This window comes from Pagrus major, chromosome 7 (genome assembly GCF_040436345.1).
Source record: "Pagrus major chromosome 7, Pma_NU_1.0".
NCBI classification, from domain to species: Eukaryota; Metazoa; Chordata; class Actinopteri; order Spariformes; family Sparidae; genus Pagrus; species Pagrus major.
In genome coordinates this window covers 7,044,304-7,070,065 of record NC_133221.1, presented here as the reverse complement: position 1 = coordinate 7,070,065, position 25,762 = coordinate 7,044,304, and the positions used below count along the sequence as shown (strand labels likewise).

The 25,762-nt window shown below is 40.9% G+C and overlaps 1 protein-coding gene across 1 annotated transcript; it reads left to right on the top strand.

Annotated features, from left to right (window-relative positions):
* The first annotated feature begins 355 nt into the window (after positions 1–355).
* Positions 356–25,311, top strand: pkig (protein kinase (cAMP-dependent, catalytic) inhibitor gamma). Its single transcript, XM_073469432.1, has 3 exons — positions 356–638; positions 23,297–23,478; positions 24,619–25,311. The coding sequence occupies exons 2-3, from the start codon at positions 23,325–23,327 to the stop codon at positions 24,699–24,701; spliced, it is 237 nt and encodes a 78-aa protein (XP_073325533.1). The 5' UTR covers positions 356–638; positions 23,297–23,324; the 3' UTR covers positions 24,702–25,311.
* Positions 25,312–25,762: the final 451 nt, after the last annotated feature.

The window sequence follows — 25,762 nt, the reverse complement described above, 5'->3', positions numbered from 1 at the left end:
TTGTAAAAAAAAAAAAAAAAAAGTGCTAACGTGGGTTTACCCTCTACCAACACATCACAAATGATCCCTCCATGTGCAGTTAAACAAGCAGCCTAAACATATGAACATTAAAAAAAAAACATCTGGGGGTTCCCTGCGAGGAAACCTCATCAGTTGGGGTGTCTGGTGGTTTGATGTACGACTAAATAAAGCTGCAGTGACATGAAAGCTACAATGATTCATCCTAAAAAAAAAACAAAAAAACCCCTCCTAAGTGTCTGATCCTGGGAGTGCAGTGTGGTGTTGGCTCCAGCCCACAGAGGAGTGGGAGCCTCCACAGCCTCGCTCTGATTGGCTCTCACACGGCTAACTCCATTTTGGAAAACAGCTGTTTGAAGACACAACCTTTTTCTCGTTGTTGTCCGACGGTATCTCGAGAAAAAAAAAAAACCCACCCAGGCTTTTTAACACACACTTCTTCAGCAAAGGGGTTTCTGTTTTTTCCCCCCTTCTCCTCCTCCACAGCAGCACGGTGTCGGTTTCTGTCCGGTTCGGCGTGCTGCGTTTTTTTTGTCCGACAGCCAGGAAAACTTAGCTGAGGATCCATGGTGTTAAATTTCCATTGTAACAAGTGGATAAGAGGAGGCGACCCGACCAAGGTTAGTGGCGGTCTTTTCTACTAAAAAAACGTTTTGCTGTGAATGTACCTACTTGGAAAAAAAAAAAATGGTGTGGTCAGACAAACCGCAGGCAGCTGCAGAGTCACGAAGCGACGGATTTTATATGATTTTTAATGAGGCATTTTTCCAGCCAGCTCACCGACAAGACAATACATCTTTGTGCGCAGAGTCCACTGTACACACACACCGCATCTGTCCAATGTCAGCTAATGTTCAATTACATTATGAATGTTAATGGTATTCACATTTGTGTGTTTTTTTTTTTTTTCCTCGAGTGGCATTCAAGTGTGTCCATAATGCTTGTCGTCTATGTGTGTGTGTGTGTGTGTGTGTGTGTGTGTTCAGTTTGAAGGACTGGCATGCACGCTTCTTCCCACACATTAGCTGCTGCATTCAGGGTAGCTAATGACAGCCTGGATAGCTTTTTTGAAAAGCTCTCATCGACTGTGCTTTTTTTTTTTTTTTGCTCTGTCAATGCACCCAAGCAAGCAAGCAAGCAAGCAAGCCAGCCAGCCAACCCCCCTCTCCCCCCTCTCCCCCCTTCCTCCCTCCTTCCTCCTCTGTAAACACAAATCAACTTCATCCTTTAAATTTCCTAACTCGATAGAATAACAACGATGACAGCAGGGTTTAATGCAATAATCTGCCCGCTGAGAGACGAATGGACATGTCAGCGCAGTCCTGGTAGGTGAGTCTTGTAAGATGACAAGGCTGGATGGAGATGGTGCTCGGAGATTCAGCAGCAGGCTGGTGGGGGAGCAGCCTGGGACCCCCCACTTTGCATGAGTGTTGCTGGGCAGGAGCCAGCGTTACTGGGCATGGGGACTGGTGAAGATAAATACTGGCCTCTTGCCTGCCGGTGGTAGTTTGCTTCACTGTCATCTGGCTGGCCGACTGTGACCGAAACAGTCTTCTCCCTGAGCTCGGTCCGTGGTAACATGTAATCTAGGTACTTAAAATACACCAACAATCTTGATTACATTGAAGTAGCACAGCTTGGGGAGTGCTGCAACATAACAACCAGCCTTATTTTAGACCAGTGTCAGCAAACAAAGCTGTATTTTGACATGCAATGACAGGGATAAGAAATGCACAAATGTTGGCACGTAACCTTTCTGCAAACCACTGATATGTTCGCATACGTACGTGTCAAAGGCTACGTACCAGATTTCCATTTCAGACAGCATGTTCAGATGAGTGTTAAATCACTAGACATCTAAAACGATGGACCACGGCGATTCAACATTTGTATGCGGCAAAAAACCCACTTATCTATGAAGGGAAGTCGGGACATCTCCAGCCTATTTGTGGCAACAAAAAAATCATATTTTTGATGGGAAGTTAAGACATCGCCTGTGCTTGTGGTGACAAAATTGGATGTTTTCCAGCCATGTTTGTGGCGACAAAACACTGATATTTTTGGCAAGAAGTTGGGTAATCTCCAGCCGTGTTTGTGGAAGAAACTGCAGAAATGTACATTGGCAACATTTATTCTGGTGAGTGGGCTGGAAGCTGTTGCACATCAGCGGTGACACTTTAAATTCTACATTATGAAAAGAACAGCAAGCATTCATCTGTCTGATTGTGAAAAATGCCCATCACAATTTCCTTAAGCCCATGGCGAAGATATCAAATTGCTTTTTTTGTCTTTACCAACTCTCTAAATCGTCTGATTTAAGGAAGTTAAAAAAATTCTGATATCCATATATCAGCCGATATATTTGCAATAATCACTCAAATGTGGTTAGCAAGCACTGAGAGCTAGAGCTATTTAATGGAGGCAGCATATTTTTACGGTTTAACAATAAACTTTTATTGTCTTGAATGACGTCAATGCAAATAAACGGTCGACCTTACATGCAGTTTGATAAATAGAAATTATACGAGGCATAGTTTTCCGCGTTATAATTTAAAAAAGAAAAAAGTTTTCATATCAGCACAAATCTGGCAACATATACGCTGTTACCGCCGATACATCAGTCAGGCTTTAATAATAAGTACTATCATGTAAGGTGAAGAAAACCAGGAAATCTTTGTTTGTTATTTTTGCCTATCTAAATAAATTCAAAATCAAATATTTTTTGTATACATACAGCCAAAAATCACAATCACATTGCCTCAGTGGGCTTTACAATCTGTACAGCGAGCGACATTCTCTGTCCTTAGACCCTCTATTCCCTCGAGTGAGGAAAAACATGCCTGAAATAATTGCAACAATTATCAAAGTAGTTGCAGTATGTTTCGACTGATCATTTCATCTTGTGTAATATGTTGGACAAAAACAAATGCACCTCATGTTTGCATGTTTTCCCACAATCTCCAGCTGGAGGTGAATCTGTCTGGCTGCACTTCAAATGACGACATCATTCCTAGAGAAGATTTTCTTATTAAAGAGCATATAATTGGTGGCAAAATCACATGTCAGAGGAGATTAAGCCACCTGAAGATTTTCTGATTAGATTTTGTGTGATCTCTGCACTCTCATGTCAGATATGTCCTTCTATGGAATAGCTCTTTACTGCGTCGTCTCCCCTCTTTGTACCAGCTAACCAAACATGGTCTGTTATCGTTCAAAATGGCCAGTGGGGGGGGTGGAAAGCAGCCAGATCAGAGAGCGCAGTGATGCAAGAAAACCCCAGCTACTAGAGACACACGTGCCCTGCTGACCTTGGACAGAACCCTGCATAAACCTTTCCTCCTGTGTTTCACTCATATTGACCGACTCAAAACAAGTCTGCAGAGAAGAATAGGCCAGCCACTTCCCATTGAGAATACATGGTTTGGCTATTATGAAGGCTTGTCCTCAGGGGCCTTTTGTGTGTTGTGCCTCTTCTAATCTGTGACACCGGTTATTCAGAAAGCGGCCAGATCATGAGTAATCAGGTCATGCTCGTACAGTTCTGATTATCTGCAGTGCTGCATGACCAACACTCTTACCAACATCGTTCTCCTCCTCCAACTCCTTCGGTAAATAGACGTCATATCTGCTCCTGCTGAAAGCTGCCAACAATAACATGATTACCCTGAGAACATTTGGACCCTTATATCCCTGAAGAGCCCGCATTAAATATACACGACGGGGCTAGGACGGTTACGGTGTGGTTGTTTCTGTCAGTTGTTTTTCCGTAAGTGGTCATCAGATTTTTTTTTTTCCCCTGCCAGGCAGCTTTCTCCGTCTTCCACTTTTAGTCTGACTGAAGGTTAAATGAGCTCTCCTCCATATGTTGTAACACACATAGATTATTTTACCCTTTAGGGGTGGACAATATGACCTAAAATTGAGATCACCTTTTTTGTGGTGACATTAAACAGACCGTACATTCGAACATGATCCTGCCTTTTTTCACCTGCAATGTAAGGGAGCCTATGAAAGAAAAAAAGATAAAAAAACAAACATGTATGTATTCATTGGCTTCAAATAGGAATAAAAATGAGGATCCTTAGGCCTCCACTTGTTTTGGGATGATGGAGTTGCCTGCCCCGTGATGTAGGATTACATAAATACTACTGAATGGATTTCCACGAAATTTGGATGGAAGAAAAAATCCCATTAACCTTTGGTTAGGGACAAATCCAGGAATTTTTTTCTCGCTCACTTTAACATTGTTCAAGAGGGCATTTTCAACATTTTTGTTTATTTCTTAGGAAATAATGCATGGATCTTGATGTAAAAAATAGGCATAATTAGGTGGCTGGTATCTATGAGTGAGAACAAATGGGATTTATTCTCAGATTTAGACAATGGGTAGGATTAAGGCGTCTGAACAGCATTTATTTGTAGAAAACCCAAAGAGTATGTCAGTACAATAGTCAGTGTACCATGGGGCTTTTCTTTCAAGTACGGAGTAACCAAAGTTTGCGTTGCAGTATTAAGTTCTACAACGAGTAATGTGACAAAAACTACTACTGCTCTGGTTATTTAATCGACTTCAGACGAGTATAAATGTTCACACAATTTCTCTTGATTGTCCCTGAATACTAGACATTGTTTCAGTGCGCTACAACAGTTGGAAAATGGCAAAACATACAAGTTTCAAGTTTGACAGCGATCCACCAGAGAGTTCGAATTTTAAAGCGCATCCTGCTTTTTATGTGGCTGACCCTCGTTGAGAAAACAGTGCACAGTAAAATGGTTAGCGCGCACACAAAAGACTCTTCCAGTTTTTGTTCGGGCCCTGCCCATCCACTTTCTCGGATGGTGGGAGTAGATGAAGATGTTTGTGTCGGCTATTGCAGACAACAAAACAGAGAAACTGGGGTTTGTACCTTCCACATGGAGTCGGTGTTAGTGAGGACACGTTTAGCCATTTCTCTGCATGTTTTCGAAACCACAGTAAAGCACATTATTTTGATTTGTTAAAACATGACAGCAATGAGTTAGAAAAGAGGAGAAAATTCATGTCGTAACAGGACCTGACACTGATGACGGTGATGAAACCAGTAAACTGCCCACCCCTACTGGCCTTTCATGGGAATCTGAGGGATTCAAAGCTTTTCTGCAACAAGGGCAAGACATTACATGCTTTAGATAAAAATAGAATTCTATTCTCAGAATTGTTTCAAGTGTCTCCTAGATTTCTTTGAGATTATGTCCACAATCCATCACCTGCCTGAGACCTTGACATGGTGAAGACTTTAGGGCTCAGAAAACAACAGGCTGAGTCCAGAGCAGTGCAGCAGGGTTTTGGTAGTGTGTGAACACAGGGCTCATGGTCTATTTTTGTATGCGTCCCTCTGTGTAATCATGGGTTTAATGTGTACATATTTTGTGGACAGGGATTTGTCAGTTCAACTGCGCTGACCTCTAACCATAGTCTTTGCCCTGTGTGCAGAGGAGTTAAGCTCCTCTGTTTTTAGCTCTCGGACTTCCCCATGAGGAGAAAATGAGTGCCGTCACCCCGGCCTTTAATGTCTCATCATGTACCAGACAGAGTAGGCTTTCCGATACACAAAGAAATGTCAGAGAATGCAAGAGTCTCGGGTGATAAGAAAGAAACAATTATTTACTCCCTCAATTCAAGTCTCAGATTGTCTGATATTTTCGTTGTTGTAAAATAACAATGAAAGGTGCGTATGAACATAATTGGATTTTTTTGTGAGCAATTTCGTCTTTTTTTTTTATTGGAGGCATCGTTTTATTGTCTTGGTTTAAAGTTACTGTTATCCCTATTGTGAAGCATTTTGCAAAGACTGTTTTGATAACAGCAACAGCGCTGTAAACTACATCACTGATTGTCTTGCTGATCTGTAATAATGATAATGACTGACATATCGCCACCTGTGATGGCTTGCAGGTACATTTAATGTAATAATGATGCAGTTGCTATGAATAGCCACAGCCATGGGCAATGGTCGTGTGTAATTATAGCTGCTCTCTGGCGTTGTTAGATGAGATGTGCAGATGTGGCACAGTTGGTGAAATCGCACTTCTTCTCTGCCTCTTTTTAATTGACAGGTCTAACAAGTGGTGAAGAAGGCTTAAGTGTTGATATGAAAACAGGTGATTATTAAGGCCATGGTTGCACCTATTATGGCTCGAGGTGTGTCGTTCTACTGGTTTTACTACATAAAACATTTATGCACTCAGTACCTGGAGTCCAAATGTACAGAGGACAGTAGAAGTTAAATTACTGTTTGAACATATAAAGAAGTGTTGCTCCAGCCAGAAATGCAACTTATTAGTTGGTCTATAGAACATAAAAAACAGTGAAAATGCTTGTCACAATTTTCTGGAGCTCAAGGAGACTGCTTTTCTGGTCCAAAAACCCCAAAATGGAAAGAAAAGTATTAGATCCTCATATTTAAGAAGCTGGGACTTTCAAATTTTTCCTTGAAAGATAATTATATATCTAAACATAGTGGACATTTTGTTTTATTTTGGCACATATACTTTATGTTGATTACTGTATAATACATTTGCAACCTTTCCAACTCATTCCTAGCCTCCATGATACCTTGCACAAATCATGAGTGTGACTTCAGGTGCGTCCAGTCATTTAATTTAATTGCCGTTTTCCATGGTAACAGGACGCTGATCCTCGTTCTTAGTAGTATTCACTCGACAAAGACACGCCGAACCAGTCACTCTAACACTATGATCATTGCTTAGCCCACTTAGCTAATGCTTCCAAGGCCTTGAAAGTGCTGCTATTATGATACTTGGCTACTTATGCTAATTCTGCTTATCACCAGTAATGATTTCCGTAGTAACTTCCCCAGTGACCTCCCCAGGAAACACTTGGATAGATTCAAAAGGTGTTGATCTTGAAGAAGACGATCAGCTTTATATTAGTCAAACGTGCAAGCAGGTAGCAGAGGACAGAGACACCCCAGGGCAGAGCACTGGACCAATCTGACAAACGGAAGAGCAGCAGGCAAATGCTCGGATTATCAGGAATTAACATACTCACTTCCTTGCAGGATCAACAGAGTAGTATGTACGGACAGAGATGGACACTGTTTTTAGCAGCAAAAACAAGAGTGCTTGCGAAATATTGCAGATACAGGCTGACAGAAAAGACAGTTACTCTCCAGGAATAGTCTGAAATGTTTCTTTTGACCTTTTTGTACGCTGTGAAACTGGGTCAGCACAAAAATACTCTAACCACTCAGAATACAAACTGACCACAGCATCTGCAACTTCTAACCTGATATGCTCACAGGGAGGGAGTGTGTCATAATTAAAACATTTGATTTTGAATTTGAGTATCGCTTAAATGTCTGGTAGATTTAATTCCATCTGGCACAGGAATTGGTATACTGACCCAGCCTATTTAAATGGCTTCGTCCAAAGTCCTGTTATAGACATGGCAACCATTGTGGTGGGAGAGGCTGCAACTGCCAACAACACTGCAAACACTAAGTAGCTACAAAAAATGTATTGATATTACAAATCCATTAGTTATTGCTCCATTTAAAAGACCCAAATCTATTTCCTGACGCATTTCCTCTTCCTGTTAATTGACACTATTTGGCAATTTTGCTCTCGAAAGCGGCCACACATCTGTTTTTCAGCGTTAAGCCATTTGATTTAATGCACTTACACCCTCTTTTTTTTTTTTCTGCTGGATTGTGCCCACAGCATCTGCATACATTACACAGATAAGGTTGAGATGTTGAATAAACACAGTTTGAATCTGTTTGGTAATAGAATTTTTAATCAAGCCTTATTATGTAAATGGATTCTCATCCCTGTGAATTGGTTTGGAAGTAAAATAGACACGTCCTCTTCCAGTGAAAGGTGATTTGATGAGAATCTCTCTTCATGAAAAAATCAGGTTTAATTATTCTAGATGGAGGAGCCCATTTCAAATTCCATGTGATGTGAGTGAAGTGAGAAAATCGTGGGACTTTAAAAGTGACGTGAGAGAAAAATGTTTGAGGTTAAAAGGAACAACATGACCTTCAGTGATTGACAGGAAATCAAACTGTAGGCTCGTGATCTGCTTTATGCTTCGATTTGATCCACTTTGGGAATTCTCAGACGCGCTTTGCTTTAAAATATTTGATTGTTTTTCTGTTTTCATCTGAATCCCAGAGGACAGGAAACATTTCGCTCTGTTGACAGGAGGCTGGTCACAGGAACTAGAGAGAAAATCATTGACTGTCATTATAAATTCACTTGACAGTGATACATTAAAAGTGTATCTCAATTCCCATTCTGCGGCTAGAGGAAATTAAATGTGATAATTACTCTTAATTAAGACAAATAAATTGCTATTGTTTCAGGGCTTGTAGGTAAATTCTACATGATGACTAGATGGTATTTAACCAGCTTTAATCTCAAATTAAACAAAAAACTATTTCTAATTTAAAGTATATTTAACTTATTTGCCGTGGTTACTTTTTAAAATTCACAATCAAGACGTTGCATAACCTTATAATATACATCATGTTAATGAAAGCCGGTTTCAACCTTACAAATCTGTGTGGCAGAAGGTTGTTTTATGGTCACACATACGCATTTGCATGTGGGCAGTGCAGGATGTGAGACACACAGAGGGAAGGGGTGAACCACAAACACGTCTTTGCTATTGGCTGTGGCTGCAACTACGCCAGTCAAAGTTCCCCATTGTTGAACTCAACACGTAGCCAAGATGCAAATTTGCTTGCATAGAACGGTAGTGCCGCTGTTGATTTAAGTATTTTGTGACCTTTCCCTGATGCTTTTCTTCATATGTGATATTAAACTGAATAGCTTTGTTGATATTTTTTTTTATTTTCGATAAAGTTGCATTTATATAGTGCTTTTCTAGTCTACCCACAACTCCCGGTGCTTGCTAGCACATCCGTCATTCACCCATTCATTTGCTGATGACAGAGGCTGCCATGCAAGATGCTGACCTGCGAATCGAACCACCGACCTTCTGTTTAGTCAACTGATTTATTGAGAAAATATTCAGCAGATCAATGAAAAATAATTGATAGCTGCAGCCCAAATGTAATGTAGTTAGAAGTATATCCACCATGACCAGCTTTAACATCAATGGGTGAGTGTTAACAGTCTAATAATGTCAAAAATACTAACATGGACTGGGCATTTTTCTGCAGTACTTTTACTTTGATACTTTGAGTACATTTTGTACTTTTCTTTGGCACTTGTGTACTAAACAAAGGACGCATGTAACAGAGCATTTTTACATTATTACATTTGTACTTTTACTTGAGTAAAGGATCTGAATACTCTCTACACTGCTGTTGACTGCGTTAGCATCAGAGTAGGTTAGAAAAGGTTGTGTCCTGTACACCAACATGAAGGATGGTTTCGTTATCTAGGTCTAGAGGAAAGTGCAGCGATTGCCTCTGCTCATTTTTGTGTTTGCTCATGAGGAGGTTACGTGCTGTATGAGCACTCTTTATCCCCGTCAACTCAGCAAATCGAATCACATGACGCCCACATCCTCCTAGACTTGTGGGAGAAAAGTGTGATGATGCAGCCGAGTGGAATTACTTGGCAAACCTCGGACACAAAGTGGCCAACAGTATAGGTGAGCAGAGCAACTTTAGATGTATTTTAAATGCAGCAAAAGCAGCAGAAATGGCTGGAGTAATCAGATCTGTAGCTTTGGAAGCAAGCAGACTTTGGCTGGATGCAGTTTCAATTGCGTGTGTGTTTTGGTTGAAAGAGGATGGGAGAGTTGAGGGTTAAATCCCTTTAACAGGTGGTGCAGAGACGTCACATGCAACCAAATCAGATATTCTATTACAGATTACAGTTGGCTAAATGTTTGTGCAAGCAGCCTAGCCGAGGAGGATGTCTTATATTTTCTCAAGTTCTCAAAAAAAGTAATGAAAACACTGGAGCCAGTGGGGGATATTTCCTTATTTAGAAAGCACAATAAACATGCATGCATTCCTTCCCTGCACCTCTCCTCCTCCCTCGGTTTGCTCATCCTCATGCTTCTGTCTTTTCCTTGTCCTCAACTGCTTTCCTCCCTTTCCTTATCAGCCTCCCCTCACTTCTCTCCACACCTCCCTCTCACCATCATACCATCTCTTCTCCTATCCCCACATCTCCCCCTTGTCCTCGCTTCGTCCTCCTCCTCCTCCTCATCAACCCAAGGGTCTTGTTCAGCCTCCAGTGTGTGCGCAGAGAGCCTGGGAAAAGATAGGGCATAAACAACACAGCAAACAAACCACCTGCTTCCTGCCGAGGTCTCGTGTTGTTAAATGTGTGGACAGAAATAGAAGCGGGCAACCTTGCAGTAGAATTAGAACAGATAGAACGGACAGTGGGAGGAAAATCACAGCCCAGCAAAGCACTTATCCTCAGCACATCAAGCTCTGCGGCAATTGATGTAGAAACCAAGCCTGGTGACACCTGAGGACGTCTGGGATTCAGAAGCTGACTAGTGATTGATTAGTCAATTGACAGAAAATGTATCTAATTATTCTATACATTTATTATATCTATACATTTGCGTGTGATTTATTTTTCTTTGTCTTATGTGATAGTAACAAATATTATCTAAGACGTCACTTTGGGCTTCAGGAAATTGTGATGGGGTCAGCAAAAATGGGCCAGGTCATGTATATTTGAATTGATAAGATATAAGATATGTACATTAACGTAAGATACTTTTGGCTCTGCAGTCCTAAATAAAGAGATGGAGAGAAGAAAATCTACATTAATCAATAATAGAAACAGTTGTTAGTTGCAGCCATAATCACACATTCCCATACTTATGTTTTTCTTCATAATCTTCACATTATGAAGCTGGAAACAGAGAATTTTAATTAATGCGTCATTAAATAACTATCAAGACTATTTGAATCTCAAAAATTAGACAGATTAATTGATTGACTAATTGATTAATCAGTTAAGTATTTGAGCTGTACAAGCACGTTTTAGGTCCTATGACAAGAACAGGAATATTTATCTAGCACTTTTTTTTTTTAATAAAAGAAGTTACAAATTTATGTCCTGAGACAGACTGCAACTAGTGGTTATTTTCATTACTGACCGATCTACTGATTATTTTCTAGATTAATCAATCTATAAAATTGATCTATGAAATATCAGATAAAACTGTTTAAACTGATGACTTTTGCCAGAGACATAGAAGATCATGCCCATCATAATTTCCTAGAGAGGACATCTTCCAAAGACTTTTAATTACAATGAAATCAAAAAGAAAAGTGACTTATCTTATTTGAGGAGCTTGATAAATGACTGAAAAGATGAAATGGTTATCAAAATATCAGCTCTATTTAAAAGGAGTGAAGCACAATATTAATGCGGTGACGTTTCAAAATAAAGTTTATGGAATAAACAGCGAAGAACAGACATAAAATAAAAGTTGTTTTATGAGTGGTTTGGCTCCTTCAGTGCTTTTCCAGACACACAGAGGAGTCACCGAGATCTAAATATTTTCAACTTGGATGTAGCACCTTAAAAGAAATACTCAGCTCACATCCTGAACTTACAAACTCCCTTAAGGCTGCTTGAGACAGCCGTAAATTAGTCTGGCTTTTAAAGTAAACAAGAGAATAACTTTTCAGAGATGTTTGTCTCAAGGAGCATCAATCACTGCTCCCTGATTTAATCGTTAGAGATGGGTAATGTCTGTGTTATACGTTCAGTCGTAATGAAGTCTATTTCTCACGACACATTTTGTTTTTGTAACAACACTGCCTGTGAAGAGTCTCAGGCATGTTGAGACTCCAAACGAACAGTTGTGGCGCCGTCCGGAAATGGGAGATGTGAGAATGTTTTTTTCGGGGGTTGTAATCGCGGCTTCATTTTGGAGTCCAGTTGAAGCACCTGCTCCTGACTCAGCTGTGAATCATGGTTGGTTGATGAGACTCAGTCACACCCATCCTTTTCATACACACACACACACACACACACACACACACACACACACACACACACACACACACACACACACACACACACACACACACACACACACACACACACACACAAACACAAACCAGGGGATTCCCTATAGCTCGAGGCAGGGCATGCTGTTACTGTAGACTCAGTCTCATATGTCTGGCTCTCTGTCTGGCCACTCGTCTCAACGGGCTGTACAGCATTGATCGATCACAGCTTATTTGCAGGTTTTGGGCCACAGGGACACTCACACGGGGGACAGGGTGTTGTACATCTAACATCTAACATCTGGTAATGTAGGCTTCGCTTACCTCCGAACATGGATATCTGATCTTGTATGTGATCCTGTTACTTTGCTGTGGTTCTGTGTTGTGCGAGTTTATGATGCGCTGGTTCTCTCGCCTCAAGAACTGGTATTGATTGGCCCAGCTGTTGCCAAGTGAGCTGTGCTAACAAAAGGGAACATGGTCTACAGTAGAAGTATTATCTGTCTTTTCTGTGTTGTTTATGACGCCCTCCTGCCATCTGTTTAACAGCTGAGGCGACTTAGTAGATTAACTGAATTATTTTAAGTGCATGTCTCTGCAGTGGCGTTTTGACTTCCTAGTTTGTTCTCAGTTAGTGTCACTGAGAACAGATCTGTCTTTAATTACACATAAATAAAAAAAATAAATATGTTGTAAAAGATTTTCTTTTGTCAACAATACTTTTCAGCTGCAGTAATCAGTGTGTGTCGGAGGAATTAACGGGAAGTCATGAAAGACTTCCTGTGAAGTGGATGGTCATGTGAATGTGGTGTGGTCATTTGGGTGGAGTCACTTAGTGACGTCATTTAACATAGTTTCTTAAGTGAATAGTTGAAAACTGTGAAATAGGCTTTATTGGCTTATTAATGGATTTCTCGCTAGGACTTTGGAAGATTGACACCACCCTTCACATCTTTCGAAGCTACAGCCAAGAGCCAATTATTACAGTCTTGCTGCTGTTGTGAAGTTTCCAGTTAACCAGTCGTCAATCCAGGAAGTTACTGCACTCGACCATGAAATAGTTCATTGTAACATGACGTAACTGAGGTCAGCTTCAGCCAGACAAAAGTTAAACAGTAGGAATAGATCGGCTATCGGGGCATTTTCTGATTATCGGTGTCCAATTGCTGTATCTAGTCACCACTCTGTGGTCTCACTTAAAGTCGCATCCTCAACACAATCTGATTGGTTGCACGTCACAAGTAATAGCCAAACAATACTGAAGAATCTGAATCTGCAAAGTGACTCGTAACTAAAGTCATCAAATAAATGTTATGGACCGGACGTATAAAGTAGCAGAAAATGGAAATATTGAAGTACCTCAAAATTGTACTTGTGCAGTGCTTGAGTAAATTGCAGAATAGTCACTGGTCATTCTAAATTTTGAGATTTTTATAACCTATGCCAGTTTGTTGTTTTGTAGGATTACACAAAGTACTACCGAATGGTTTTCCATGAAACCTGGATTGAGGATGAGTCTCGGCCCAGAATAGACCCCTTCAACTTCTGGTGTGGATCCAGATCAAGGGATGGATCCAGGAATTTTTTCTCACTTTCTTTAACACTGCGGGACAGGCCGTTTGTTGGCTTAGGCTTGATTGAATTAAAAGGCTACAGTCGGGCCTTGGCCATTTTAGTTTTTACTGCAAGTGTATATCTCTTCCAAACATTGTTTATCTCCTTGATTACTAATAATCTGTATCGGCCCTGAAATAAACATATTGGCCGATCCCTTTTAAGCAGCCCCTTGATTCTGCCATCAGGGGCGGGTTCAGAAGCGTATGTATGGTTGCAGACTGGGGCGCAGTTTGTAAATTGAGTAATAACATGTTAAGACTCATATTTAAAGCCCTGATATCTGGCAATAATGAATTTCCCATTGTTAATAGTTGAAGTAATTGTTTACTCAGTGTAATAACTGAATGCTAAAAAACAACGTAAACAAAATATTCTGATATGAAGGAATAAAAAACCAAGCTGTTATTAGTACCTCCATATAGGCTACAGACATGGGCAGATTATGAAACAGCTGGGCTCTGTACACAGACATGTAAAAGGCCCTTTTATCCCTCCTACATCGCAGCAAGACACCCAGAGTCTTTGTAGCCATTTGTGTTTATTCATGGTTGTTTATGTCTCTTTATGGTCATTTTAATGAGTCTTTGTTCTCATTTTGCGTCATTGTAGTGGATTTGCATTACTGTGTGGTTGATTTGTCTCTTAGTCATTCTGTTGACTAGACAAGAAATGTTAACAGGCACGTCATACAGAGGCTCTAGTCCTGGGTCCAGGCCCCTGATCCTTTACCTAGCAGGCCTGTTCAGTAGTCTCGCTATTTTGTTCATTGCACTTTTATACATTATATGACCATTTTAGCATTGCATTGTGCATTACATTCATGCCAAGGACATATCAATATAAATTCACTACACTTGTGCATAGTGCTCTCTGTCGTGAACGGGCCATATGAGTTGCAGTTACCCACTGAAAGCACAGATGAGCCAATAAACCTACACTGCTGCATATATGACAAGTAGAATTACCCACTATTCTGTCACGCCAGCTCATAAAGTTCCTTAAAACCACATCTTGCCATCTTTATTCTTCCATTTATATACAGATTAAAGGAACAAGATCAAACATGCCAATTAGTGCAGTCAACTTGCTAAAGGATTTTGTTAACTTTGGACGGAGCCAGGCTAGCTATATCTCCCTGCTTCCAGACTTTATGCTAAGATAAGCTAACTGCATGGCTACTGGCTGTAGCTTCATATCAAATGACCAGATATGGGAGTGATATTGATCTTCTCATGTAACTCTCAGCATGAAGGTGAATAAGAGTATTTCCTTACTGTTGAACTATTTAGCTCTTGTTACAGTAATTGCCCTGCTAGATGGTTTATCCTGTACATTTATCGAGTGGTATTTGTAAAGCAGGTACATGTCTTGCACACTTGACACTCAGATTTTAAAATGTATTGAAAGATTAGTTTGCATCACAGGCAGTATTGTTAAGTGGTTCCTTTCAAATTGCACCGGCCTTTCAGTGGATGTGGGGATCACAGCTTCATCTTCCACTCATCTTCCATCAGCTTTTCCCAAAGGTCCCATCCTCTGTTATCTGTATGCATCTCCTCGCTTTCATCATTACATCCACAACACATCGAATATGTAAGCACAGCACAGCTATATGATGGATGAAGTTTCACAGTCCACAAAACATTTCAGGAGCTTCGCAGCATTCTCCTAAGCAACAGAGGTGGATGGGGACTGGTTATAAAACGTAGAAAAACAAACAACAGAAAAAAAAGACATGAAATGGCTTCATACAGTTCGTCTGGTGCAATCTAAGTCTCCAAAGCCCAAGGATCCCAAATTGATTTGCATTTGGTTGCAAGTGTTGGATGTCCCACAGTTTTCTCCTGTTGAACATCACTAACTGTAGGTTCCTTCTTTATTTCTGTCCATTAAAACTCCTGTAGTTTGCTTAAGTCTCTTATGTAGATATTAGCCTGCTGTTAAAAATGTGGGAGTGATTTGAGTCCGATCATTGTTTTGATTATCAAATTAAAAACCCATCAAACATACATTTGAATGTTTTATCTAGTGCAGTGAGTGCAGAACTCAGCAGACCAGCTGCTGTTAACTTAATGCAGGGTGTGACCATGTTCGCCTTGCATTAGCTTTATTTCACCATGACTGATGGATTTCTAGCAGCAGTGAGTCAGCTGATGTGTGATGGATTTTCTGCGTACTGCTTAAGAGTCTTCATTGGTTTGTTTCGCTGGTGATATGTTGAGGTCTTGTGACCTCAGCAACTGATTGTCATTCGGAGGATGAGATGTAAAGTCGTTTTAACAGCAGTTCACCTGCCGCAATAATCCTGGTAACCTGGAGAACAAAGTCAAGAAGACCTTCTGCAAAGACACTGAGCCACACGGGTGGCCTGTGAAGTTTGTAATTGATTTGTCTGACCACCGAGGCTCATGTTGCTTTAGTAGCTCCATGCATCTCTGACCTTCTAATCCCCCGAGAGCCGGTTGCAGCCTGAAGGGAGCAGGTAGTGCGTCTTTACTCCTGGTGAAAACAATGAATGATCAGGCCTGTTTGTAAAAAATCTAAACTATGGAAAACAGTTGGTTTTCATCTTCTTCATTTTATGTTGATTTCATGTACTGAACATCAACACAGCAACGATTAGTCAAGTAATAGTTAACTGACAGAAAATTAAAGGGAACTCTTTTGATTATAAGTCTCTTAAATTTGCTGCCTTTAGCTTCTCAAATGTGAATAATTGTTGTTTTTCATATATGATAGTAAACTGACTGTCTTTAGGTTTTAGGCTCTATGTCATATACATCTAGCTCAAGGACCTTTGTAATGCTGTCATTTTATACATCAGTCGATTAATTGAGAAAATAGTCTGTAGATTAATCGACAATGAAAAATAATCAGTGTGTTATGTTTCAGAAGTCTTCAGATGAATTAACTACATCACAGTTAATTAGAGCTGAAAAAATGGTCAACTGACAGAGAATTAAAATGTAACTACTGTCAAATCAATAGTTTCAGACTTTTTTAAAGTCAAATAGAAAACTTCTCTGGTTCCAGCTTCTTAAATGTGAGGATCTGCTGTTTTTCTGTTTGACGTCATTGCAATTGAAAATCTTTGTCAAATCAAATTTCATTCCCAAATCAGACCTTTGATTGACAGTCTGTCCCCACTGTCATTTGTAAGTGATCAGATCAGATTTGAGTGTCCGTCAACATATCTGCAGCAGCCAGCAGACTGTCTATTTCAGCATCAGTCTATGGACTGTTGTTCTCTGTCTTATCTTCCATACCGCTCTAGCATCATGTATTTTGACCTCGTGTAATTGCACTTCTTTCACTTTGGATTTCACGGCCTCGTTGTGTGCCGTATTGGAAATGACACAATGCAGTTTGAGCGGTAAGAGCGTCCAGACAAGGGCTGCACGATCGAATTTTCGTCAGCCAACACCAATAACAAATAATTCTCAAGGCCCGTACCGATAACATAACCGATAATTTCACATTTTTGAATTTTAAGAAGTTCCTAACCTTTAGTCACCTGAGGAAAAGAGAGGCTGAGATGTAGTGAGACAAGATGGAGGATTTAATATTTCATAGCTCTGAAACTGTAAAAATAAACATCTGCGACGGCATGTTTCGCTCTCTAGTCTACGCTGCATTGACCATATTCATAATTAGCTGTCAACATCAGAGGTCTTTTTTTTAACAGTGTGTGTTTGGCACAAAGCCATTCACATGCATGTTTTTTTTCTCCTGCACTGATCACTTTGAATTGATCACCGAAGTGCTCCACATTGTGAAGTGAGGAACCTCGACTCTCGCTGCTCCTCTGTAGCCTGCCGAGATAATCTGTCCAAGCCAGATTGATTTTTGATTTGGCTGGAGCTTTCTGAAGATGCGGCCCTGCCCGGACCTTTTGTTTTATTCATTAGTTCACTCAAGACTTCTCCACAGCAGCTGATGCTAATAGCCTTGGTCAGGCTTCTTATCTCCTGTTCTTCGGATGATTCATAATGCCTTCAGGCGTAGGAGCTCAGTACGCTCATTTAGGATGGCAATTATGTGAGTGTCAGTGATCATCCTTGGTATCTGCGCTCGGTGAAAAGGCGATGGAAAATTGCGTTGAATATCCAGTGTTATCAGTGATAATTCTGCATGTCTGACAGAGAAGATGGGGGCTTTTACTGCGTCTTAAAGGTAATCTCGAAACTTGAACGTGCAAGAGAGAGAGAAGAGGTGGTGAAAACCTCTTTAAAGTGGAGGAGCTTTGTGTCTGATCGTCTCCTCAGCAGGAAAAGTTTTATCAGTGTTGCTGTTAATGGCTGACTGCTCAATAGAAGTTGCAATATTCACTCCACCAGGGGAAATAAGACCTTCACACCCAGCCCCGGGTCCCATAAGAAGAGGAAGGATATGGGGCAAATATATACAATAGAGTTGAATGGACTGGGCTTTTATTTATTTATGAGAGGAAGGCCGGAGAGGAACAACAATGCTGATCCCGACGAGGAAATACAGCTCCCTTGTGTTTGAAGTGGGCTCGTTGTCAACCAAAGCAGCTGCTGACATCATGTGAACAGACAGTGCCCAGACCACATTTGACGGTGGCTGAGAGGCAGTGAGCAGGAGGGCAAAGAGCTGAGGCACAAGTGTTATGGTACTGCTCTCGCTGTGTAACACTTAGCACTTGAGGGTGAATGGATGAGGACGGAGCAGCAGTCCGGGTCTGCTCGTAGACAGTCGAGAGCAGATGAAGCACCTCTGAATACGTTGGTAAGATGGTTGTTAACTTTATCTTTTGATGCATTGTTTGACGAGGAGCTGTGATAGTTTAGTTCTACTGATTAAAACAGCCATTTCTTTCATTTAAAAAGCAGAAAGGTATTTATTAGAGATGAAAGCATTAGATTAATAATTGATTAAGTCATGTGTCAAGCAAGAATGCTAATAAACTCTGGTTGCAGCTTTTTAAATGTGAAGAGTTAATGCTTTACTCTGTCTTAAATCATTTTTAATTGAATATCTCTGAGTTTTTGGCTTTAGTCGGACAAAACAAGACATTTGAAGATGTCACCTGAAATTCTGGGAGGCTGTGATAGGCACAGTTTTTGGGCTGCAACTAATAGATATTTCAATATCGATTAATCAGCTGTTTTCTTATTGACTAATTGTTGGATGCTTTTGTCTATAAAATGTCAGAAAATTGTGAAAAATGTCTGTTCAAAGCAAGGTGACAACTTCAGATGTCTTGTTTTATCCGACCATGAGTCCAAACCCAAAAAGATATTTCAGTTTATTATCATTTACAACATAAAAAAGCATTATATCCTCACATTTCAGAAGCTGAAACTGGCAAATGTTTATGATTTCTGCTTAAAAAAATGATCAAAATAGTTGCCAAGTCATTTTATGTCAATCAAGTAATGGATTATTTGAGAAGGCCTGATCGTTGCAGCTCTACTTTATTTACTATTTTTTTTACATTTTATGGACCAAATGGTAAATTGAGAAAATAAAGGAGAGATTAATCAATAATGAAAACAACACTTATTTCTATCACATCAATCTTAAAGGCTAAACTTGAAGGCAGATGATAAAGAATTCAGGGTTGAAAAGGCCAGTGGAAAAGTTCAGTTGCCACGAGAGGCCGGTGAGACTCATGGAGGCTTTCTGCCTTGTCAATAAAAACAGCAGAATGAGTTGACAGACTTGAAATTGGCTTCGTTGCTGATTTGACATCCATTAGCGCCGTCTACATGACCAGTCTTTGTGTGGGTTATTGCAGATAATGTGAGTTTATTACACACAAATCAGCCTTAAAAGGCTCCAGCGGGATAGTAGTGAGCCTGCCTCTCTAATGGGCCTGGTGTAAGTGGCTGTGCTGACTCATACTCGCCCTAGTGATCTCAAGGGCTTTTGTTCCTAATTTCTCCATGCCAAAACCTCTCCTGTTACATGTCACCTCGCCCAGTGTGGTTACTGTTCATGTTCAAACATGTCGGAAAGTAAACCCCGCTCTGCTTTTGCTTTAAATCGCAGCGAAGTTATGGTGCTTTTTGTGTAGATATGACACTGCAGCTTCTACCTCAGAATAGAGGAATTACCAGAATGTGAATTAGGATGTGTTCCTGAAATACCTTTTTATGGCGAGAATCCCCACATTGGATATGATCCACACAAATGGTGCAGAGCAGGAAGGGTAAACGGAGTTCAGCTCATGATCTGAGCTGCAGCCATTTCCCTTTTGAGGATTGACTTGTTATTGTCTTGGGTGAAAATACACACCTGTGACATTTGTCTTGCGCTTGTGTTTCCAGCTGCAGCTGTGTCGAGTTTCCCTGCGTATACACACACCCCTGGCCTTTCACATAAAGACAGCCTTTTTATTTAACTGGGACGTGCACTTTGAGAGCGCTATAAGTCACGATTTCAGGAATGCGGTCATGAGATACTGTTTTTTCGTGAGAAAGCTGTAAATGATGCAAGGCTGGCATCATATTTGTAATAGGACAGAAATATTACACCTACAGTATGCCTTTAAGAGGACATAATGTACTGTATATACTGTATACCGTCTAAAAAGAGACATGTAGGGGTAAAAGACAACAAATTTGATAGTCCAACTTATAATTTGAGTCATTTATCACGCTAAAATGCCAAACATTTGCAATCTCAAGCTTCTCAAATGTGAGAATATGCTGCTTTCTCTGTTTCATATTGTGTAATGAATAGATTCTAGTTTTGGACTGTTTGAAAACATCCCCTCGGGGGAAACTGTAACAAATATCCTGACATTTTAGCCCACAGACTAAACAATGAATTGAAAAGAAATATCACTGTTCAACGCAACCCTATGTGGAGGCTATGATTACTCCAAAAGCTGCAATTAGTTCAGTCACACAGAAGGTCATCAGTGTTGTTTTCAGATCCTGAGCTTCCAAGCCACTTTACATGTTCATTTGCATTATACAAATCACAGCAGGTGAGCAACAACAATAACAACCTACTCGACTTCAGTCAGTCAGCCGGCACAACAAAAACAAGTCCATCATCACAGTGTGGTTTGTGGGTATCAGGGATAAAGTGATTTCTAAACTGCAGCCCCATTAAACTGCTTCTACCACAGCTGAGACCAGGCAGTCAGGCAGAGAAGAGTGTAAACACGTGCCGAAGAGCAGGCGGCAGAACATCACCACCACCGCCATCATCATCATCATCATCCCTCCATGGAAACCTGTTAATGATCTCATGGCAGGATTTGATCCACATGCGCGAGCAAGCCGACTAATTAAAACAAACAAATGGCAATTAGACGGGGCTCCCATAGGCCACATAACAACTGGGCCAATGTAGTAGAAAAAGACAAACACAACACTGCAGCAGATACACAGGCAGTTCTAGTTGATTGGTAGTAAGACTGAATCGTGATTTTTTTTTTTTTTTTTTTAGATTGAAATCGGTATCTGAAAGAGTGCAGTTTTCATATCGGGGAAGGTGCAATTTAAAGAATAATTTCATCCAAAAAATTTTAATTCAGTCATTATCTACTCACCCCCATTGGGATGGAAAGTCAGGGGAAGTGTCTTAGTCGACAAAACATTTCTGGAGCTTCACAGCAAAACAGTGTTGCAGCATTCTCCTAAACAACTGAAGTAGCTGGGGACTTGTTTTAAAAGTAAAAATAACTGATTTAAAAAACAAACAAACATAAAATGGCTCCATACAGCTCATCTGGCGTCATCCTAGGCTCAGTTTTGTGGACTATGAAACCTCACTCAACTTTCCATCAGCGTGGGAGTGAGTAGATAGTGACAGAATTTTCATTTTTGGGTGAACTTGTCCTTTAATGGGGTTGCCAGGTTAGCTGTTTCCCTGCGTTTCCAGTCTTAATGCTAAGCTATGTTAGCTTCACACTCACACACTAGATAGGTGAGTGGTATCAATCTTTCGAGCTAATGCTTTTCTGTAGAAACAAAATGTATTTTCTTTCATTTCCTGTTTAATAATATGTAGACCACTTATTACAATTTAAGACTTAAATTTCTTACAACAAAAACATTTTTTTTTTTCAGATATGAGATGTTTTCCTCAGTTTGTTCAGCGCTAATTAGTAGATAGTGAAAGCCGCAGTTGTTTGAACTTCAGCTTGCGGAAAAGGTAATGCTGTAGGTGTAATTATGAACCTGTGAGACACTGGCATCCCACGGTGATATGGCTCACTAATGACTGTACAGCCCGGCTATCTAGATGCCAATCTAATAGAGGATCACACCACCATCTGCAGTCGGGAACACAGAGTGGCTCTTGTGTTTGGATGAAGTACTCAGGGAAATGCCAGCAGCCCAGAACTCACTGACATTTCCTGAGGTACCGCTCTTACCTACAGGGGCTTAAAGATTGCCCTTTACTGCAAATTTCACATTCCCAAATAGCGCTGCCTACATCTGCGTGACTCGTGACCTCTCAGGGAACGACCCCGGGTGCTTCCTCTTTGGCATGGATCACACATTCTGTACATAAGAGAAAGAAAACAATTGTGGGACCTTTTGAATGATCCTAAAAGAATGTGAGTGAAAGAGTTTGGGAACAGACTGGCCCCGGGTCAGCGTGTCGTAGCCGAGTCTGCCAGCTCCTTTTTGTTCCTCCCTCACTCTTTCTCTAGTTTCCCTTTGAGACTCAAACCTCCTCCATGTTTCTGAGCTGAGCTGCTCAGCTGTTCTGTCGTTGACGAATTGTTGCATGATTTATAAGAGGGTATGTCCATATCTGTAATATAGTTTGTTGCGCTGCCCGTGTCTGTGCTGGACCGTGTGTGTGTGTGTGGGGGGGGGATCTTCAGGGACTGTTGGAGAGGAACAGCTGTGATGAAATTCGCAGTCTGGTACTAGGTTTCCTTCTGCTTTTCTTTGCTGCAGACAAACGACTTCCCACTACTACTTTCTCATCTTTTCTTGTCTTTTTTCTTTTTCTTTTGTGGAGCAGTCTCATTTTTTGTCCTCTCCCCTCTGAGGATTTACCAGCTGTATAGTGTTTTAAAGTTTGGCAGGATCTATGACCTAGTTAAAAATGGACTGAGAACAGGAAACAGAAGAGGAATGAATGGCTAATGGGAGCTCCACTTACTTTTTTGCTGGGGCTTTTTTCTGGCCCCACCTCTGCTCGTGCTTTGAATGGCTTCTAGCTCTTTTACTCTTGCTATCCGTATTGATCGGTGCTCTTTCCAGCCTCCCTTTTTTTTCTTTTTCTAAATCCTTGCTGTGTAAGTACCTTTTAGAACTGAGAAATGGACTCCAGTAGAGGGCTAATACAAGAGGAGAGATTTTCTGCAGGTTTTTGTTTTTCCTGATATAATTAGGACAAGCAATTAGCACAGATGTCAGTAGTGCCATTAATCGCGGTGCGGAAATAGTAATGGAAATTATTAACACCTTCGTTCTTCCTTTTATTAAATCTCTCGGCTGTCGGCCTTTCAGTGTTTCTGAAGTGCTCCCTTTCTGCCTGCTCTCTCACTCTGCTTTGGACATCCTCAGTTTCATCTTAAATAGCTCAGCACTGATTTTTTTCTTTTTGGTCACTAGCCAGTAATCCTCTGTGTCACGTTGATAAAGTAGAATTTCACCGGACACAGTGGTCCGTCCTCCCACGGGTCAGCAGGGTGATTTATTTGCTTCTTGCAACACCTCCGCATCCGTCTGACTTCCTTCTCCTCCCTCTGGCAGGTGTAATGAGAGCGCTGGTCATGGACAGATGATGGACGTGGAGACGTCGTACTCAGACTTCATCAACTGTGATCGCACAGGCCGCAGGAACGCAGTTCCTGACATCGCAGGGGAGGGGGAAGGAGCGGCCAGCACCAGTGAACTCACCAAAGACCTGGCGGGGATGGACCTGAAGGCAGCAGGTCAGTAAACCCACATCTGAATACTCATGAGAAAGCAGAGGAAATATGCATACATTTGTGCATAACAAACATTGAAGACCTGGGGTCGGTTTCACTGAGACATTTTAGACTGGTCTGTGATGTTAAACCAGTATAAATTTTGCACTTTGATTGGTTTAATGACATTATGAGTGTTTGAACATTAGGCTCCTGACAATTTTTACCCCTACCTCTCAAGTACCCCCTTGCCCCTCATTGCAGAGTTACAAGGGTTAGTGGTGGAAATCTCCCCGTATGCAATGGTACCAACCATTCAATACCCTCATAGGTGATCAGTTATCATCGATAGTGTTTATGTAAACAGACGCAGCCGGATATTTCCAATATGCTGTCTCCAGCTGTGGGGATTTCTCTTGCCTTACTGTGGCAATCTTGGTCTTATCACAATGCTGTTTGCCATTTATCTGATGGAGATAGAAAAGCATGGATGCTCACAATTCGTTCTCACCTTCAAGCTATCAATTAAGCCATCAAACACAGAAAAAAAACTGCTTCATTGCCTGGCAACCTGTGCTCCTACCCTAGTAGTTTGATCTAACACTTACAGTCAATATCTGTCTTTGTGAAGCCGGCGTTGGACCTTAACGCACCAGAACATCAAAATACCAAACAGGTGGTGTTTCTCAGTGAGAGTTGATTATGTTGCGTTGTTGCCTCAGTGTTAAATGAGTCGTAACGACGGCACAATGACAGATAGCCTTTGCTTCCTCTACTGTCAGCAGAGTGTCAAGTTGTTAGGAGGAACATGTCTGAATATGACGCACATGGTCACAGTCTGACCATTGTGTATTGCATTGTTGGCCTTGCTGACTTCCTTTTCAGTCAAAGACAAGTTTCCCATGAAATGATAACCACTTTGCTATAAATCAAACTAATTCACCACTGGTCTGGTGGGAAACCTCAGATTTGGAAATACTCTCATCATGCTTGACACTGTGTTGCTACAGGAAGTTGTAGTTCCTTCCTCACGATTGTCATTATTTTTTTTCTTTCTGGAGCCTGAAAGCAAAATTATCACTGTTTAGGAATGCCAAACCTCTTTTGAGATTGAGAATAAACACAGTGCTTCACAGAATTTTTTTTTATTCTTCATTCTTCTAGAAGGTGACCCGGGGGCCTCCCCAGCCCCCGAGGCAGAGGGCTCCACCAGCCAAGACGCCCAGGGAAGTGGAGGCCCGTCCTAAACTCAGCCAGAGGCCGAAGGGGGGGCAGAGCTGAGGAGTGGAAGCGAGTGAAAGTGGGGAGACATGGAGAAAGGAAAGAGAGTGTATATTGGTTGTCCTAAGTGGACGTGAGGACACCTTCGCTCACTGCCGGCCTGTTTGGAGCTTCAGCGGCCCAAATGTACGCCTTTTCATTGGATCAGATTGTAACACGGGGAGCAGAACAGAGTAGAACTGACAACTGAGATTCTGCTCTTTCGCTTCATCCTCTGTTAGTCATTTATATTCCTGACGAGACGAGAAAGCACAGAAACTTTGAAATTATTGTCTGTGGAGATGGACTGAGCTGAACAGAATTCATTTGTAACACTCGAAACATTGTTCTAATGCTGAACTGTGTCATGGAGGGAGTATTCATAATCATCTGTTTGTCATTTTCTTTTTTATGTACGTGCGTGTGTTTGTGACCCTCTTGTTCAAATTCATCGTCAAGTCTTTTCTTTTGTTTTTTTAGTAACATAGTTGCCATTATACTGTCGTGTACGGACTTCATATTTATTGCTAAATGTTCAGTGATAACTTTGTGATAGCAATTTTCTTTGTGTAATAAAATACTTATGAATTACTGTAACATTTGTATTTAATGTTTTCACGCAAAGCAGTTTGCAGGTTTCTGTTGTGCTGAACATAAGCAGGTGAAGCAGCTTTAGAGGTTCCAGTCGACTAGAATTAATGAGTTCAGCGCTGAGTTCTTCCAGAGCCATAAATATTATTAAATGCAGCTATTGTGTACATTAGCACGGCTAGAGGAAGCCAGTGCTTACATTTCTACCAAGCATGGACGCGGTGTTCCCATTTATCTCTTTGTACAATAAAGAAACAGAGGATGACAGAGCAGTTTATCTGTAAAGCTGTGGTTTTTTTTTGTAGCAGTCTTTCTTCATATCCTCCTTTTAAAGGGGCACTGCGTAGTTTTGGAGAAGAAATTTAAACTCAGAAGTTTAAAATTTACAATATTGTATATAGAAGTATTTATTTTTTCTATAACTGAATAAACAAGCTGTTCTCAGAGGAAAATAATG

Excerpts from the sequence above, each read along its gene's own strand:
- pkig (XM_073469432.1), top strand. The coding sequence starts at position 23,325 with ATGATGGACGTGGAGACGTCGTACTCAGACTTCATCAACTGTGATCGC. Across the intron at positions 23,479-24,618 it reads GATGGACCTGAAGGCAGCAG|AAGGTGACCCGGGGGCCTCC; the intron begins GTCAGTAAACCC and ends TCATTCTTCTAG.